Here is a 19,737-nt window from a genome sequence, read left to right as displayed (position 1 = left end):
TGACTGAGAGAGCGGCTTGTTATACAGGCGTTTCCGTTGCCCGGCCGCACCTCCATGCGCACGCGAAATTCCCGCCGTTAAAAAGATAGTCTTATTTCTCGCTGCTCTCGAGAGACAACGAATATATGATAATAAAGGCATTCGCGTAAACGAGACGTTTATCGCGGGAGCGATGTAAGTCGTAGTGCCTTTAAGCAAAGTCGATTTCAAGGAAAATTGTGTGCCACGTATCGATTTTAATAACTTAAAGTTTAATTTAATTTTATCAAAACTAGTATAGACGTATATCATTTTTAAAATTAACGCGACTAAAATATTAATAATATTAATATTGCGAAAGATAACGGAATAATCATGAAAAATCATGTTAACAAGAGGAATTCATGTGGAACGTTTCGTTTTACATAAAACAGATATGGCAGATGTTTCCTGTAAGCGGCGTCATTTTATATCGTCGCAATGTATAACATGTTAGAGCAAATGCAATATAGATTTTTCGTCATATTATATAATGTGTGCATTTATTATATAATGCATGTTTCAATGCGTGTGTAACATATACGTGAAAGTATCGCTCGCGTACACTTTGTATTTTTACGATTTTATATCGATATACGTTTATACAATGAAGAATAATAGAAAAAAGAAGATAACGCGAAGAAGAAATTTATGTAAAAGTTACGTAAAGAAAAAATCGAGATGCTGAGTATCACAAAGCAGATTGCAGTCGCTATACACATCAGATATATAAGCTTGAGGATAATAACGTGGGCAGATTTGCGAAAATGTCGGAATAATGCGGAGAGGGCTTAAGAGAGAGAGAGAGGAGAGGGGGGAGGAAAGGATCTAAGAACAAAGTGTCGTGTGCGCGCGAGTTAAAAGAGAAGAGCGATGATAATGTGCGGAAAATGAAGGGTGGCGTTGCTCGAGAGAAAGGGTGATTACCTGAGTGGAAAAAAAGCGGGGAAACGTGCGTTACACGCGGAAAGGAAAAACGACGCACGCCTGGAGGATCACAGGACAGAGAAGGGAAAGGAGGGAGAGGGCGGAAAGTAGGCTAACGAGATCCTGCGGTAGTGCGAAGACAATGGGGCAACCTCCTCCCCTCTTTTCCCCCCCCTCCCATCTTTTTCTTTCCGCTTGTTCAACCTTTCTCCCAATGTCTTTTTTACTCCGTCCCTTAAACGAAAGGAGAGGAAGGGAGAGAGAGAGAGAGAGAGAGAGAAGAAAAACGTTAAGAAAAGGGGTCGACGAACATTAAGCCGTAATTAGATCCTCGAGTGTCGATCGCAGTTGCAATTGCAGTTGTTCTCCGCCGAGACGAGAATGCAAAATGTGCTGCATAGAAATGCGAAACAAGCGGATGCTGCACATAAAGTATTGCTGCATCTACAGTTCCATTTCGTATTTAGCGCTAATGCGATAGTTAAAAATTTATATGTGGAATCGCGTGTCGAACGTTTAATACGCGCGACAAATTTTTATTTCAATTAATGAAAGGAAGATTTAATAGAACAATGCATATGGCAGAATTTTGTTTTACTATGTATAAAACATTTTCCGTACTTTCTGTTTTTAATCGGATTATATATTTTTTGTCTCTCAAATATATTAATTTTAAAAAAACATTTTTATCGACGCGATTATATTTTTATAAGGATGCACGATGTTTATTTAAAAAAAAAAAAAGATACGATTCTTGAAATATATATATATATATACGACGACGTAGGAAGTACGCTTTTTCTCTTCGTTTCTGTCCGGCGAATTCCGGATTGCACTTCTTCTTCCGCTTGATTAAATCCGATCGGGCCATCCGATCGAGCGAGATCGGCGGACAAGCTGGAATCGCGTGTTGCACACACGGAAAACTTTCCGCGCCATAAGTATTCGCTCGAAAATTGCTACTGAGAAGGCCAGCGAGAGGTCTTATTTCGGAATCGAGACATCCCCAAGAGAGAGAGAGAGAGAGAGAGAGAGAGAGAGAGAGAGAGAGAGAGAGAGAGAAGCAACGGAACAGTTGCATTCAGCCGGAGGCTGGAAAAGGAAGTGCAACGAGACAATCCCGCGAGAGATCGGACGACGCATTAGATTGCTCTGAACTCTATCCGAAACACGCCTCCGGAAATTTGAGAGAACTTCGAATATACAGGGTATTTCGGAATAAACCAAAGAATGTCGAGTTCCGATAAAAGTTTTCTCTTATAGATAAATTCAAAGTATAAATAATTGAAATATTTAAATAAATTTTTTTTTTTAAATATGTTACACATAGGTAGGATTAATTTCTCACTAAATAATCTTTGAGAATAATAAAGCAACGTGCTTACACGAATTATATTCTGTAAAATTCCTGAAAAATTGCTTTGCGATTTATGTTTATTCTAATAAAGTTGTCGTACTATGTAACTGATTAATATTTTTTGCAATTTAATGCACGAGCGGATATGGTTTTGATTAAATTCTGCATAGTATTAAATGATGACGCTGATTTTAGATTCGTTTTGATCAGACCGAGGCGTAACCACGCGGCATTATGAAACGGGGGGGAGGGGGGAGGGGGGAGCTGCCGCGCTGTAGAATTATGCATTCGGCCGCAACTGCATCCCGCAACAAATCGCGGACGTCACGCATGGCGAGCAGATCGGCATAATTTACGAGACCGAATGCGAACGCATCTCATTCCAATCGCACCTGTTCGATCAGAATGGCTCGACTGATATACGGCTCTGTGGTTGGCCTGATTCGACGTAAGGACAATAGAGCGATCGTATCATAATGGCAGGGTGTTTGCCGATGGAAATCCGTCTCCCATGAATCATAAACAACAAATTAATTATCCGCCTGTTTGTCTCATTTTGGATCCAAATAACCTCATCGCGTCTCTCTCTCTCTCTCTCTCTCTCTCTCTCTCTCTCGCTCCTCCCCTTTGATCCTTTTTTTTTAAATTTTGCATAATTTAAATAAATATATTAATCCATTTTAAATTACATACACATGTGCAAAAACGTTTTCAAAAAATGATAATGACGATTTTTGTAATGAAGAATGCAGAATGCGTAATGCAGTAAACTAATTTTCTTAATTCAAAAATTTACGATGCAAGTGACGAAAAATCTTGTAAAGAATGTTAATAAATGTATAAAATAATAAAGTAATGTAATTTATTTTACCACACTAATTATACTTTAATATCGTATTTTTACATATCTATCTCATTCGTAACATTGCTTCATTTATTTTTTTTTTTTTGGAAAAAAAAGTTCTAATGTCCTTGCTTTATTTAATTTTTATGAGTATTTACCTCTATTCTCTTGATTTGCATCTGCTTCATTCCTTTTACAAACTCCGGAACTGAAAATCGATCGCGAGACTTGTGGTGTTGGAACGTGCAGCAAAGCGGAAAATGTTTTCCCGTTGTCGAGGAACACGATATTGTATATATTCGACAACAGGTATCCGAGTACAGCCCGGAGAGCCAATGTCGCGACGTCGGTCGTGAGATCGAGATAAACGTCATTCCCTCTTGGCTCGCCTATAACACGCTGCAGGGACGATAATAACCGGAAGCGCATCGAAATGAGTCCATTATCACCAGGGCTGTCGCGAAATCCCTCGTTCTCGTTCGGCGATACCGGTGCCTGGAAATTGGCTGCTATTAACCGCCGCTTGATGCCATAAATACCGCTTGAGAGGAAAATCCGTCAGTTTTCTCTCTTTGCGACGAAACTAAATAGTCATGGTTTGTTTTACGATAGAAAAATACTTTGATTATTGTACGATATATCTTGATTTTTTCTATAGTATTGTTTCATATAATTTTAAAACGCAAAAAAGTTAAACTTGAACGAGATTCAAAAGTAAAACAAAAATAAAGGTTTAACGTAACACAATAACAGCTTCATTACTAAATCATATATATATATATATATGTAATATTTGAAATAATATTTGAAATTGACATGATGGAAATAAATTATATATATGTCGATTGGGCTTTTTCAATGTATTTCGGTTTTTGATCCGTAGTAATTAATAGCTATTAACATATTTAGTCGAATTCCACTTTAGAGAAAATGTGTAACGTATGGATGTAAGTACGAAAATTGACGTTGATAGCTTTCGCTGATTAGGGCTTGAAATGAAAGCAACAAGTGGCGCACGATATTTCTCATTATCGGCTGGTTATAGAGAGAAACTAATTTCTTCTTTATTTTACAAAGTATTGAAGATTATACAGACTTATAATAATGCTCGAGCAGACTATTAATAATTAACAACAGAGCATGATAATCTTGTATTATTCTCGTTCTACAATCTGACTTTTTCTTCGATAAAAGCGACAACTATGCATTCATATTGCAATCGAATCCAGATATTTCAAAAACCAATCTATATTTCCAGTAAAATGATTAAAAGTAAGGAAGAATGATAAAATACCCTGAAAATTTCGACGATAAGAAAAGAAATATATTGTGAAATTATTTATTATTTTTTTAGGGAATAAAAAAATATAACAATCTTTTTATTTTTTATTTCGTACTTGATCGTTATCATTCTGATCGATTGTGCAGACTAAAAAATTTGGAAAAAAAAATTTTTTAAAGACGAACACTGTGATAAATTGAAATTGGAAATCCAAAAAGATAGAGAATTGACACGACTGTTGACTTATTTCGTGCAGCAAATCCTCTCTACATATCACGCAGCATCTCTCGACATGCACTCGCACATCCTATTTCAGAGTATCAGAACGTGACCGTAGCTTTTTCATGCATTTCTTCCTTATCTCCAATCGTTCGTTTGCAGGGATTCAAGACATACTGTCGAGAAGAGAATTTCCATATTCGAGCATTTCCTAAAACTTTATATCTTATACACACATTACAATTATTTTCCTCCTCGATTCAAATAGCTCGCTTTTCAGAAAAACGAGTTTATCGTTAAGATTTTTTTTTTTTTTTTTTTCGATAATAAACTTAACATGTTCTCACGTTTCTTTTTTCTAAAATAACAAATATCAATGTCAATCCTTTTGGAAAAAATTAGCTTCGCCATTATCTCGCTCAGATCTCGCAGAAATGCAGCGAATTCGCATGTGAGACGCAATCTTTCAGGGTGGGGCGATAATTCTGTTAATGCACACATGTCGTGCAGCTCTAACGAGTTATAATCAGTCGAGCACCAGGCTGAGTACAGTTTAATGGTTTATTCCCCGCATTAGGCACCCTTCTAGTTTCTCTTTCTCACCTTGGTTTCTATTCGCATTCTCTCTCTCTCTCTCTCTCTCTCTTTCCCTCCATCTCTATCTCCGGACTTCCACAATAATGCGAGCTCCATCGGCGGGATAGGACGACGAACGCGCAATTTGCGGCCGAGCTCTGGCTTTCTCGAATAATTGATGCAATTTCCGGGTTGCAAGCGAGCTGCGAATGACCCCGAGAATTTGGATTTTGGGTGGATTCACCATCATTTGGTTGGAGATGCTCACGTCACAAAGTGAACATTAATTTCCGCGTGCTCTCCAAACGGCATTAAATCGCGAATTTTCTGAATAGCTTTAACATTCATATTTTCATTAAGTTTAATCATTACTAATTTCGATCTCTAAAGCTCGTGTTCATAACTCTCAATTTATTTAAAAAAAAAACCAAGCTTTAAATAATGTTACGAGAAAGTTATGAAAAATAGCTCAATATATATTTATTCATATTTTTATATAAAAATATTTCTATAATATTTGTCGATGCATTTTTATTACAATTTATTGCAAATAAATATAATTTAAACGACATAATCCATATGATTTATATCTTTCGCGTGCTTGGCAAACATTATTTATTGTATATCCATAAACATTTGTGAAATTATGCTAAAAACACGGCTTAAACGATAAGCGATGGGAACGCACGAGCGCGCTTCATTGTCGCGGCTATATGAAAGACAGAGAGAAAGAGAGATTGCGGGATATCGTCTAACTACCGTTGACTTTGGGCTAATTCTATTAACCATCCCCGGTGAGTATACCCGCGTTCTCTGCTCACGTTCCTGCGGGATTAATTTCGCGGCTTCGTTTGCCAGCCAACGCCGTAAGTTTCCGCGTCGTCTGGTCCTATCCGGCCATGATCGACGACTCTCTCTCTTCCCTAACCGCGGCGATGACTTTTTCGATAAGCCCGATGTTTCCGCTAATGGTATATCTCTTTAATTGTATTTATCTTTTTTCTCTGTACTTTCCAATTTCGATTTACGGGCTACTCCGTAATTTCAACTTTAATTTTTATTTATTTTTATTTTTACAATTAATTAATAAAATACATCCTATATTATTGATTAAAAATATTTGTCGAACACAAAAAAAAATATGAAAAATTTAGATGCATATTCTGTAAAAAATCGAGGACCAGTCTTCCCCTCCCCCAGATTGACTATTTTACATATTTCACATCATTCTGATAATATTTTGACTTTTCAAAGAGTAATTTGGTAATATATTTTCTTTATCGGATCATTATTATATGTTATTTATTTGTTTAATAATTAATATTGCATAGACAATTAGTTTAAATCTATATTTTCCACGCATTAATCTATATTTTCCATAACGCATTAATCATCGCTAGAAAAATTGGGCTAGAAATATTCGGGATACGGAAACATCGGATTAATTCGTATTATGAATATTTGATCGCACCGTGTAAAACGCGGTTGAATGAACTTCAAAAATCTTCTCGGGATGCAAATTAATGCATACTATAAAAAAACCAATGGCCAGCAGATGCGGCTTTTGCGATATACATACATATACGATTCATAATTAAATTGTAGATTAGTTTTAACTTAAGGTTAAACGAAAATAAACCGTAAACTAAATCCATAAGCGAATTATATCGAATCTCTGTTAGCTAATTAATTAACAATAAAATTCACGACGATTCAAACGACAAACGAAGTTTCATGGCTAATTTTAAAAGACGTCTAAAGAGTTTTGACACCTGCTAGACATTTATATTGTTTGAAAATGATCGATGAAATGAATGAGCAAGTACATTAATTATTATATCAATAATGAATTCAAAACGATATTCTTTATTTTAGTTTTAGATTACGTATTATCAAATTTTTGTGAAATTGTGTTAAATTTTAAATACATTTCGAAAAATTAATGTAAGATTGTGCATTTTATATAAATTTTTTTTATATGTAAAAATGCAAAAGAATTATTTTTTTTTTTTTTAACAGACTCCTAAATGATGACGGAAAATTTGTTGTACATGATACTTTCTTATCTTTCTCAAAATGTTTATACTTGAATTACTATAATTTTTTATTCTAATTGACTCCCCTTTCTCGCTATTGTTATATTTTTCCAACGTTCCAAATGTGTCCAGCATTTTAAGAATTATATAAAAAAAGAACTTTTATTTAAAAATTTTAGGTCATCAATGGCTCAAGACGAATCTCGACGTGGTTCCCGAATCGGGCTGGTCCGTCGATCCGTTCGGCCACGGTGGCACCATACCTTATTTTCTGAAGGCTTCGGGCGCGACCGGTACGGTGATCCAGAGGATACATTACGCGTGGAAGCAGTGGTTCGCCAAGAAGCAGTACGGCGACTTTATCTGGCGGCAGCCGTGGGATCGCATCGGCTCCGCTGATATGCTCACGCACAATCAGCCGTTCGACATCTACAACATTAAGCACTCGTGCGGTCCGCATCCTCACGTCTGTCTCAACTTCGACTTCCGCAAGATACGCGGCGAATATACCGAGTACTCGGTACGCGCCGTCGAGATCACGCCCAACAATGTCAAGCAGATGGCCGAGCTCCTGTTGGAACAATACGCGAGAACCGGCTCGCTCTTTACTCATAACGTCGTTCTAATGCCGCTCGGCGATGATTTCAGGTTTGTATAGCTTTATTTCGAAAGATAAAGATAAGAAGATTTTCTCTTCAATTTAGAATTATTTGACTTCTATCTGATATCTCTTAATTCTTGGAATATACATATATATCGAACAAAAAATAATAATATACTTATTATTTATCATATTAATTATATATTAATCATATTAATTATATAATTTTTTTGTTTCATTCTATATAAATTAAAAAGAAGATGATTTTATTTTTATATCAAACAGACATGCATCAAAGATTAAATTAATGAAACAAAATTATATTTCCCATGTTTCAGATACGACCACGCGATCGAATGGGATCAACAGTACACGAACTACAAGATCTTGATGGATTACATAAATAGCCGCAAAGACGAATACAATGCCGAGGTAGTGTTTGGCACGCCGAAGGATTATTTCCATGAGATACAGAAGCGTGTAGACAAGTTTCCGTCATTGACGGGCGACTTCTTCGTCTACTCGGACATCTTCAGTGAGGGTAGACCGGCCTATTGGAGCGGCTACTTTACCACTAGGCCGTACATGAAGATCCTCGATCGCGAACTCGAAGCGAATCTCAGATCAGCCGAGATTCTATATACAATTACGCTTAATCTTGCCAAGCAATCCGGCAAGGATATAAAACTTTACGAGACATATTTCGAGAAGCTGGTAAAGGCCAGGCGCAATCTGGGCCTGTTTCAGCATCACGATGCAATCACCGGCACCTCCAAGTCTTTCGTGATGAAGGATTACGCATTGAAGCTCTTCGAGTCAATCTCGGATACTACGAGTTTGCAGAGTTTCGCCATTCAATCGCTGGCGGCTGTTACTAGCGGCAAGTCAAATTCCGTTTACGTGTTGGCTGAATCAGACAGGGATAGCTACGAGAAGCTGCCGAAGAAGATACCGATTGGCTTGAACGGTCACGAAACTAAAAAGATCGTCCTCTTCAATCCGTTGGCGCAACCCAGGCAGGAAGTGATCAGTCTCAAAGTTACTTCGTACAAGATCAAGGTGATGGATCCACAGAGAAATCCCATACCTTACCAGATTGCGCCAGTGATGAATGCAACGAATATCATGCATGACGTGTATGTACTGCTTTTCGTAGCCGAGCTGAAACCTCTATCGATCGCCACGTACCATTTGCAACAGGTCGATAAAGTACCGGTGGAAGCTATCTCAACAGTGTATTGCAGCCGTTGCGGCAAGGACAATGTTTTTCCTATCAAACCAATGCAGGTGGGCGATGTACAGCTGGAGAATCAACGAATGAAGTTGCTATTTGATGGACAGACAGGCTTTCTAAAGAGAGTTACTAAAAAATCCACTGGTAAGATTATGCAGTGCGCTGTGCAATTCGCCGCGTATCCGTCAGCGCAATTCCATAGTGGCGCTTATCTCTTCATGCCGGATCCGAATCTCCGGGACACTGACAAGGATGTTCTCGAAGCCTACACGCCTCATCAAAAGATCTACATCGTTAGTGGCAGCCTTAGTTCTCGGCTCACTGTCGAGTACGGCAAATTGCTAACGCACCATGTGGCTATCTATCATCGCGACGGTGGCCTCGGAGAAGCCATCTACGTACGTAACATCGTAGACTTCGAGACGCCGCCTAAGAATCGTGAAACAGAAATGTTCATGCGGCTACAAACTGACATCTCCAACGGTGATCCACCAGAGTTTTACACCGATCTGAACGGTCACCAGATGATTAAGCGCACCAAGATTGAACGCATCGGTATCGAAGGCAATTACTTTCCCATTACAACCATGGCCTACATCGAAGATTCGAGTCACCGATTGACGCTGTTAGTAAATCACTGTCAGGGCGCGGCCAGCTACCAACCCGGCTGGTTGGAAGTGATGCTGGATCGAAGAACTCTGTATGACGACTCGCGAGGCATGGGCGAGGGTTTGCTGGACAATCGGCGGACCGTCATTAAGCATTGGTTGCTACTCGAGGACATAACCGGCGAAAAAGACAAATATTCGAGGCCATCACTATTCGCCAATCATTTGAGCAACGCTCTCAACTATCCGGTCAATATCTTCGTCGTGGACGGTAGCGAGCAGGAGGTCACTATGGCGCCAGAGGTGCGATTGCTGAGTCAGAGCTTTCCATGCGATCTTCATCTGCTCAATCTGCGCACCAATCACGATCAAAAACTACCGCACTTCCCAGTAAATAGCGCTCTTATGGTGCTGCACCGGCAGGGCTACAGCTGCTCCGTAGGCATCGACATAGCGCTAAAACACTGTCCGCTCATCGAGAGACTCGCGCAGGGAACCGCGTTCTACAAGCTTGACAATATCAATGTCACCAAGACATCGCTGACTGGCACGCGGCCGGGTGTCCGTCTTAAGGACGGTCTCCAGGAAATTGGTTTGCAACCGATGCAACTTGAAACATTTAATGTGAATTTTATACAATGATGCTAAGATGGTTGATTGGCGATCAATTGTCAATCTTGCGTTGATTGATTGATGAAATTCCGATAATACGCAATATCTGCCCTTTTCGAACAACACTGCCGTATTAATCGTATTAAATACTACCTCTTCAACTCTTTGTGTAATGTGCGATGTTGTTGGCGATAAAAGACGAGAATCCATGGAATACGAAAATGCAGGTAATTACAAAATTTTCTTGTGTGGAACAACATGAAGGGAAAAAAAATTTGAAAAAGTGATAAATCGTTTTGAGACAATATATTGAAATAAATGATTACCACTTTATGGATTAATTAGAACGGATTCTTTCAGTGTTATACGTTTAAAAAATTTTTTATTTTATTAGAAGGAATTTTTATCAATTTCTTTTGACAACGTACTCTACCGGTTTAGAAATCGATCATTTGTGCCATTATTTTTTTTTTTTTTTACACATTTAGTTTTATCCTTTAATCGCTTCTATTTAGAAACAAAAAAAGAAAGTAAAAGTTTTAAAACAGATTAATGATAAAAATTATAAATAAAAAATTAAAGAGATTTATAAATTTCACAGTGTAAATCTTGCGAAATATTGAATCAAGCATCACGCTAGAATTTTTTACATTAATTCTTCTTGAGGACAAATTTAGCCAACTTCTACGATTTTTCGTGTCGGTCGCATTACGTTTATATCGGAAAATTTTCAGAAATGACAGAAAGAGCGCGTGTGTAAATAGAGAATTTAATCGATGCAACATAATTAACTGCTAATTATGACAAACGTGCAACACGTGCACGTGCTGTGTACATATTGTTCCTGTATGATGCGTTCCTTGCATTTTATTATTGAATGACAGGAACGCCGAGGTATCGAGAGAAAGAGGGAAGGGGATAAGCGAGAAATAAAAAGATGTACACGTAAATATATATAAATATGTTAGTAATTTACTACTGCGTAGTATGAGATCTGATTAATAGTATATTCATTAGAACACAAGATCTTTCCAGGTTTATCCTGATGTACTTTGTTTATTGAATTTTAAGCGATTCTTCCATAAACAAATACGCTTTTCGCTGGCACAGCTTTAATTATGAATTATAATTTATAATTTGTGTTTAACTTGGCCTCATCATAGCGTTAAAAAAAAATAATGGAAATTGTGACGATTCACTTTTTAAGTAACAGTAACGAATTACTTTTCAAAATTAATAATTTAGTAATGTCGACGAATTATTTTTTAAAAGAAAAATTGCTAACAAGTTATTTTTCAGAGAAAAAAATACGAGAAAGGTAGAAACGAGTTACTTTAAAAAGCAACTTTTTCAACCCTGTATTTCTTTCTTCATAAATGAAGATTTTTTTTTTTTAAAAAAAAGGAGAGGCATTACATGTCGAGACATAAAAGGGGCCAAAAGACTAGGCCTATACAAAAGAACAAATTTGATTAAAATTTCAAACTGCCACTTTTATTTGTTCGCACGATGAATACCCGTAGGCAGACTGACTAACACAACTACGGACAGTTCTTTTATTAAGAGAGCGTCTAGATACATATGTATATATATACATGTATTGTACATATCAAAAATCGTAACTCGATCTAGAGTAATTAACGATACCGTAGATGACATTTGTGATAGTGAACGATGTAAAGAAAATCTCATACATCTATTTTCGTATGTTAGATATTTTGCTATTGGTCTTCCCTCTTTCCCTCTCTGCGAATACTGATACTAGTGTCTTCTTATAGATGAGGGGGACACGATTCGGAGATTCTCTCCGCGAGATCCGAAAATATAAATTGCGTATGTTACAAATGCGTGTGTTAGATGATGGAGTTATCTTTCAAAAATAATGCAAGAATCTCCACTGAACAAAGGTACCAAGATAATTTAAAAAAAAGTTTATAAATTATTAAAAAAAAATTGTAAATAATTAAATATCTCTCATGATTCTCGAACACACTGATAATTGTCACGATTGTGAAATTTATTTCGCTTTTTTTCATCTTCTAAATTGTTAGTACTATACGCACTGAAAATCTGTCAAATTGATAATAATATAATATACTTTCTTTCGTATCATACGCGAAAAGTCTTTTAAAACTTTTTATGATTATGAGAGTAAGTGACAAATATTGAGATTCGTCAACAATATATAAATATATCGCAGAATTTCTTTGCGATCGTGGTGCGATCGTTCCCAGTGATCTTCCATTTTCATAGAGAATCTCGAAGTGTCCCTTTTTGCAGCTGTGCGACAGTTCTATATATAAATAATTTGTACATATTAGATTAATTAATGGAAAGTTGCGTGCAGCTTTCGAGTAGACTGTCCCATCCTCTGACACGAGAGACAAGAGAGGAAATTAATTTTTCCGAAAATAAAAAACCGTAGAACCCACTTTATATGATTTAGAATTCATGACAGAATTCAAAATAGATTTATGATTTTATATACTGTACATTCTATGTAATATACATGTATGTGCGTGTGTATATGTATATTCTTAATCTTGTATAGATGTATATTTTAATTCTTCGAAAGTTCTGTACTACAAGTGGTACATAAAATTATAAATAGAATTCTATCCTGAATTTTGTCACGAATTATATAGATCCTCTCTAAAGCGGTTTATAAAATATTACTTTTGTGTATAAAAACAATATTCTTCCCGGTATGCGAATATAATTATTATGATCGAGAAAGTGTTTTTTTTTTTTTTAATTATTAAGCCTTGTAAGTTAGTTATCGCAATATTTTAAAGTTATAAATTTAAGTAATCAATTTATATAGCTCTAATAAATTTCACGGTTTGCGAACGATCGTTTATACGAGTTTTAACGACGTTGTCCATAAATAGAGGATTGTCGATGAGATGATTAAACCGATAGATGAAGAGTAATAGAAAATAAAAGACGAGCGGATGATGCGCCGGTAAAGTATAGAAATAATAAGTTTCTTTTTCCTGAAAAAAATATGCTCTTGTGTGTCATTTTTGATCATTACTGTTGCGCATCATTGCGTTGGATCTTTGACGAAAACAGGCGAAAAAATGTTTGTAAAAAATAAATTATTTATATTATTTATATATTTATTCATTTATTAGCTTAATAATGCGGCTGTTTTTATTCTGCGATCGATTAAATAATTGTAAAAATTTATCTCAAATTGATTAATTAATTATATGATAAAATATTGTTTTATTATCGTTTCTGTTTTAGTATTTTGTAGTTTTGTTATTTTAATTTACATTTACACTAATGATGCAATGCACTGCTCTCTACATATATACAGTTATTCGCTTAGTTTGAGTTTTTAAACGTAACGAATCAAAAAAGAGCGCCTTGACAAGTGAAATTTTGTTGTGGGTGTTTTAAGAAGACGGAGTTAAACATTTTCGTGAAATAATACTTTATTCGAGCACTGAATCGATATCAGGAAGTATCGATGAAGTGCCCGAAACCGCGTGTTAACTACTGTCTCTATAACGATATTGTAACATATTGTATGTTTTGTGCCGTCATTAGAGAAAGAGAGAGAAATGGAGTTCTATATCAAAGACTAAAAGTTATATTACGTGTTCACACAACTCTGTCGCTCGAGTGATTCGCAAATAATTTATTACTTGGAATCACGCGAGTGCTACCCGATTCGAGTGACGGATAATGATGATTACGATATCGATATTCCTTTTATGTTATACGATGTAATATTATATTTATTAAATAAAATTAGTAACTGACGTATTTTGATCAGCCGCGTTGTTCTTTGTATCCAAATACAGTCTTCGAATAGAGATAGGAGAAAAATAATCAAGGAGTATGTAAAAAAATTTAATAAAATCCAATTTCGTGCGCTCTCACGTTCTTGTAGCTGTCTGATAATGTATAGATGTATAGATAATGCGCTTAAATAGGTCGATTATTGCTTTTTCTTATGAGATATTTTTTGTAGCATCTTTTTCAACAAAAGATTTTTTATTTTATTTTTTCGCAAGTATGAAACTACATGAGAACCGATTGATATTTTTTCTCTTAAAAGATGCGGACAAATATGCAAAAAAAAAAATACACACACACGCTCGTAGTACAACGGAAGGAATATCTGGGCTAAACGTTAATCGATACTGCTCCTTGGTGCATAACTCTCATTAATGGCGAATATGCGATATTCCTCGCGGTGATAAGTGCTCACTCTCGTATCGATATCGCCCACTGACCGCATAATTGAATCCATAATAAGACGGCGGGGGTCTGCAAACGCAGAATCAAGAAAATTGCAAGGTGGTCCCCTTCGCGCGAAGCGGACTAATTTGCATATTCCATCTTCGACGATGCTTAAGGGACCCCTTCTTCAAGTCCGACATCATTTGTATATTGCCGAGTCAGATAAAACCGCGAGTAGAGGCCTGGGCACTTATCCGGATTATATCGTCATGAAATCGTGAAAGAGCTTCACAATTTACAGGAAAGCGAAAGTACGGAAAGTCACGAATCTATCTCACGACGATTTTATCTTATTGTTCTAATTTTAAATTTTTCAGACATATTTAATGCCACAGATTTAATAATACTGAGAATTGTTTCGATTTATATTTTTCATCTATCTATTAATCCATCTATTTTATGTAACTGTCTAATCAACAGAGAATGGATATTCGCTTCTCGTACTCAGCTTGCGTTTGATTTAGATTTTAAAAAGTTGACGATTGAAAAAAAGGAAGGATACGAATGATTCGCGGGAAGAAATAGTTGTGTCGAAATTTCGAGCACTTTTAGAGACGCTACATTAATTTATAAAACGAATATTCGCGTCTTTCGCGCGATGATTCAGCTCGATGTAGGCGGAAAAATGGGATTTCCGCCGTTCCGTCCCGACAGCTGAAATGAACTCCGCGCGCGCACATGTCTTCGTTATACAAGTTTTAATTACAATCGATTCAATTTCCTTTTTCGCCGAGGACAACGAAGTTTCCATTCGCCCGCCCGCCAGGATACTTCGTCAGCTCGTTCATGAACCTGACACTCGTAATGGCCCTCTGTAAGATCGTGGCTTTTTTCCAACATTCCTCCCATAATCATCAGAAAATCGCGATTAAAAGTTTGTGTCCCTTTTCTTTATGTAGGTAGTCGCGCGAGGATTTCCCATCGTTTAATCACGAGAATTTTATTACTGCAATTATACAAATAATAGCAGAAATGCGCCAAATATTATATCACACATTATATATATATATATATATATATATATATATATATATTTTTTTTAATCTAAAGAATCAGAAAGGCTATAACATTTTTAATATTCTTTTTTTTTTTTAATTAAAAACATTTATATCGGAAAATTTCTAGTTACACTATTAATGGATATACATTTTGGATAATGAAATAAAATCTCGTTTTACTTTAAGACACTAAAGACTTTTTCTTAAAACGAGATGTTCTTTATTCGATAAAATGCTGGCGACTCTGAAAGTTAATGAATAATTTGCATTTTCTGCTGGAAGATTATACGCGCACTATAGGACGATATCGCGCGAGAATCAGGAGAAATCGCAGAATTTATTCAAAGATATTCAAAGGAAAACGTCAGTGATTTTCCTTGCCGAGATTGACTGTGGCAAAAAAAGGTCGATGGAACGAGCGGCGCTTAGCCGCTTCGGTTATGAATATTTATAAATCTTAACTCGCTGTTACATAAGTCAAGTGAATCGCGATATCGAAACTTTTTTAGAATATTGCTCCTCCAATGAAACGCGAAGCATATCGCATAAATAATTATAAGGTAATAAAATTATAACTCCTTTTCGAATTATATAACAAGCGTTATCATTAGTTATAATAATTAATTTAATTAAAATAAAATATCTTACCAAATTAAAAATTTATTCAAAACTACACAAATGATTTAAAAGATAGATTACACGCGCGGAAAAATATAACAAATGACAAAAATATACTATTAAAAAATATCCAAAAAGATCTCTATGAAAATTTAATTTTGAACCTCGATTAAAGTCATTTATTTTTCACTATTACAATTCACGAATGCATATAAATAAGCTGTTTCGATATTTATTTTCATCAAAAGAGAGATTAACTTAAAATCGTTGAAAGAAACCGTAGAAATAAAATTCTCACGAATTACATAATTACAATTTGATACGCATATATATAGCACGCGGTTTTCATCATCTCTTCTTAACACCACGTCGATGCTTTTACACCAGACAATTAGCGCGAGGACAATCCCGAGACGCATAGTGGATAACTGAGAATCTCGTTAGGACGAAGGTGTTTCCCTCGAACCACGAAGAAACGAAGATGTTCCTCTCCCCTCTTGCCTCCCTCCCCCCCCTCCTCCTCCCATCATCACTACTAGCAGCAGCATCCATAAACGTCGCGTCTGGTGAACGAAGGATAGAGGTAGAGAAAAGCGGTGCTTTCTGTATCGTGACGCTGAGATAAGACGAGTCTTATGAAGCCGCGCGACGTAAAGGACCGTAAGGGGCGCCCCCACAGGATTTCGTTAGTCGCCGTAAGTCGCGTTCCGTTAATTTATATGGAAATATAAGCAGTCCCGCGTGGATTATGTAAGCTACGGCTGTGCTTCTTACCGCGCAGCGTCTTGCAGCAAATTATTCCGACCGTCGTCGTCTGGGAGACAACGCGGCGAGCCGAGATTATTCGCCACCCCGCCGGCGCCTCTTCGACGTAATATCATTAATAATTAGCAGTATCACGAGTCATTTAAACGATCAATGCAAACACAATCACTTTGCGCTAACGACTTATTAAAGTGTAGAATAAAAATTCTAATTTTTGACGCGTTAAAAATTAAATTAAAAAGTTGACATAAAGAAAGGGGTATACAAGTATCACTATACATATAATTCTAAACAAATACAAATGTCCTTTTTTTAGAAAAAGTAGTACAATTTCTCTTAGAATAAAATAATAAACGATTTTATTTTGATATTCTTCATTTATATCAATATTTTAATTTGTCCGTTGTTTTCTTCTTACAATTGTTTCGTCATCGGAAGGATCCCTGGTAAATGTGTGCAGGTATTGGGATACGAAAGTCAATTTCGCATTTTGTTAAAATATTCGAGATTTTTGCAAGAATCTTTTGCTCGATGTGAAAAACGAGATAGTACTAGTCTCGATTGCTGTGTAGACAGCAATGCGAAGGGGGGGGAGATAGTTTTAATAAACGCACGTCTGGAGAGAAACTTTTCTCGTTGGCGTGTACCGTCTACCGCAGAGGGATATCGCTTTTCTTCTTCCCGACTCGGCGCTAGATGAAAATCCGTCTCTCCTCTTCAGCGCGATGACGACGACGAGTCGGGTTTCATCAATTACACGGGCAACGAGGAACAAGAGGGTGGGAGGGTGGGGGAGGGAAGGGAAGTGTGCCCTTAAAGATTCGTAGACGTCCCCGGGATAACGTTTTATCAGAATGTTTACAAGAAAGTGCTTTCAAAATTAGAAATTTTCAGAAAAATAAAAAAAAACTTAATATAATCTTGAATAAATAATATAATTTATTTGCGCGATAAAAAAGATGGTTTTTATGTTATAGGTGCGAATTTATAAAATAAACTTAAAACGATAAGTCGACCGTTTCACTAACTGCGAAGCAACAGTCTCCTAAGCGCAAAGGAGAAAGTTATATTGAAAAAGTTCGTCGTTGGCAATCGTTCAAGTATTCTATCGAGGAAACGAACATTATTTTGTGCTTGAAGCTACGTTGATGAAATTGATAAACTAAAATTAATTCATCTACGTATAATGTAAAATTTAAATTTAAAAATATCATGGTTTACGTACATATTCGAAGAGCGGAATAATTTGCAGATAATTGCATTGTATCTTCAAGCAAACAAGTTTCTCGTTCATTTATATAAAGTATTTTAAAATTTAATTCTAGTTAGAGAGAGAGAGAGAGAGAGAGAGAGAGAGAGAAATTTGCGCAGATGCACGCTTAATCTCTCGTGCACATTGGAATTATACGCTAATTTACATTAATCCACAATTTACGGGCCGGCGAACCAGTTTTGAAATTAATTAATAATTAATTATAAGTCGTTTATATATTGCCAGTGATAAATAACATGGTGCATTTATTAAATAGCGTAGAAAACTTGCGGGATATACGAGATGTATATATCGTAATATTTAATATATCTATTGTGTCTGATCTCTCTCTCTCTCTCTCTCTCTCTCTCTCTCTCTCTCCTCTTCCGATCTCATCCCCCAATGTGAATCGCGTACTTCAAGTTTAATCCCAAAGTTCCCAAACATACACAGACATCTAACCGTGGAAAGGACGACAGAGAAATCGTGAAAAACCAGCTCGGCCTGCTGGAGACGGAAATGGAAGAGGGAAAAGAGCAGCAAGCTTGTTTACCAATAATAAAGTTCAAGCCGGCGCAAAGGAAGACGAAGTGTCTTTTCTCGCGGTACGGATGGGAACTCCAGAAACGCGAACTCTTCTATATACACAGGCATACATGATCGCAACCGGGGAGGACGGAGTGAATGAAGTGGAGATAGAAATGCGGATCATTTTCGAAGCCCGTGACGTTTCTCAAGGTGATAAGGAACGATAGGCGCCTGATTTCCCTCTCACATCGTATTTTTCTTTCTTATGTCAATATCGAAGATATTTGCGATTCGTTTCAGTATTTGCTCTGAACAAATATTTTTACCTCAAATAAATAGCTTTTAATTATAAGAAGAGTAATGATCCTGTTCTTTTGATTGAAAATCTTTTGCCATAATTTTTATAGAAGAGATAATGATTATATTTTCCTATTTATTTCCGCGATGTTTAACTTAATTTTCTCCGTGATTAGATTGAAAATTTGTTTCAACAATTTAACTTTGTATTGAGTTAGTGTTCGCACAATTTTCACAACTCCTCTTGCAATCGAATTAAGTAAAAGTTACCGGACCTGGACGCGTAAATCGCGAGACCCCTGCATGTAATTTTCCCCGCCTCAAAGATCCAAGACGCCGGTCCTCAAGATATCTTAGAAAATAGAGAATGTACTTGAGCGTTATAAGCTAAAAGAAGCTCGCGGACTCTTAATATGTGTACGCGAAATTGAAAATGTACTCCAACGTGATATCGTTTACACGGGAACGGCAGATTTTCCAGCCTCATCTCCGTCGCGAAATGCCGAAGAAGATCTTCGCGAAAAGCAACGTCATTTATATCCGAGGGACTCGGTACCTTCGGTCCGTCTTGCCAGTAAGATAAATTGCCATTCTGGTCGCACGATAAACGAACCATCCACTCACCGACACTCTCGTTCGCCTATCCTCGTCTCCCGAGAAGCGAATAGAGACATACGCGCTATTTCGTTGAGCGGAATCGTTGCAAAA

General features: G+C 36.6%; 1 protein-coding gene and 1 long non-coding RNA gene across 3 annotated transcripts in view; one reads left to right on the top strand and one right to left on the bottom strand.

The window, feature by feature from the left end:
• Window positions 1–14,091, top strand: part of LOC126852649 (alpha-mannosidase 2) — a 119,440-nt gene extending 105,349 nt beyond the window's left edge. The window contains exons 6-7 of the mRNA XM_050597644.1: window positions 7,439–7,907; window positions 8,199–14,091. Of these exons, the coding sequence (XP_050453601.1) occupies window positions 7,439–7,907; window positions 8,199–10,344 (2,615 nt within the window). The 3' untranslated portion in view covers window positions 10,345–14,091. The remainder of the gene's footprint in view (window positions 1–7,438; window positions 7,908–8,198) is intronic.
• Window positions 1–19,737, bottom strand: part of LOC126852665 (uncharacterized) — a 115,662-nt gene that overhangs the window by 91,158 nt on the left and 4,767 nt on the right. Inside the window, exon 3 of one of the 2 annotated variants that reach the window (XR_007687862.1) lies at window positions 3,272–3,641. The exons of the other annotated variant lie outside the window; for it this stretch is intronic. This is a non-coding gene — a long non-coding RNA (uncharacterized LOC126852665). Of the gene's footprint in view, window positions 1–3,271; window positions 3,642–19,737 lie in introns of those variants that run through there. 2 annotated transcript variants of the gene reach the window in all.

Source organism: Cataglyphis hispanica, chromosome 11 (assembly GCF_021464435.1).
Source record: "Cataglyphis hispanica isolate Lineage 1 chromosome 11, ULB_Chis1_1.0, whole genome shotgun sequence".
NCBI classification, from domain to species: Eukaryota; Metazoa; Arthropoda; class Insecta; order Hymenoptera; family Formicidae; genus Cataglyphis; species Cataglyphis hispanica.
The sequence above is the reverse complement of the archived record's forward strand: the minus strand, read 5'-3'. Positions and strand labels throughout refer to the sequence as shown.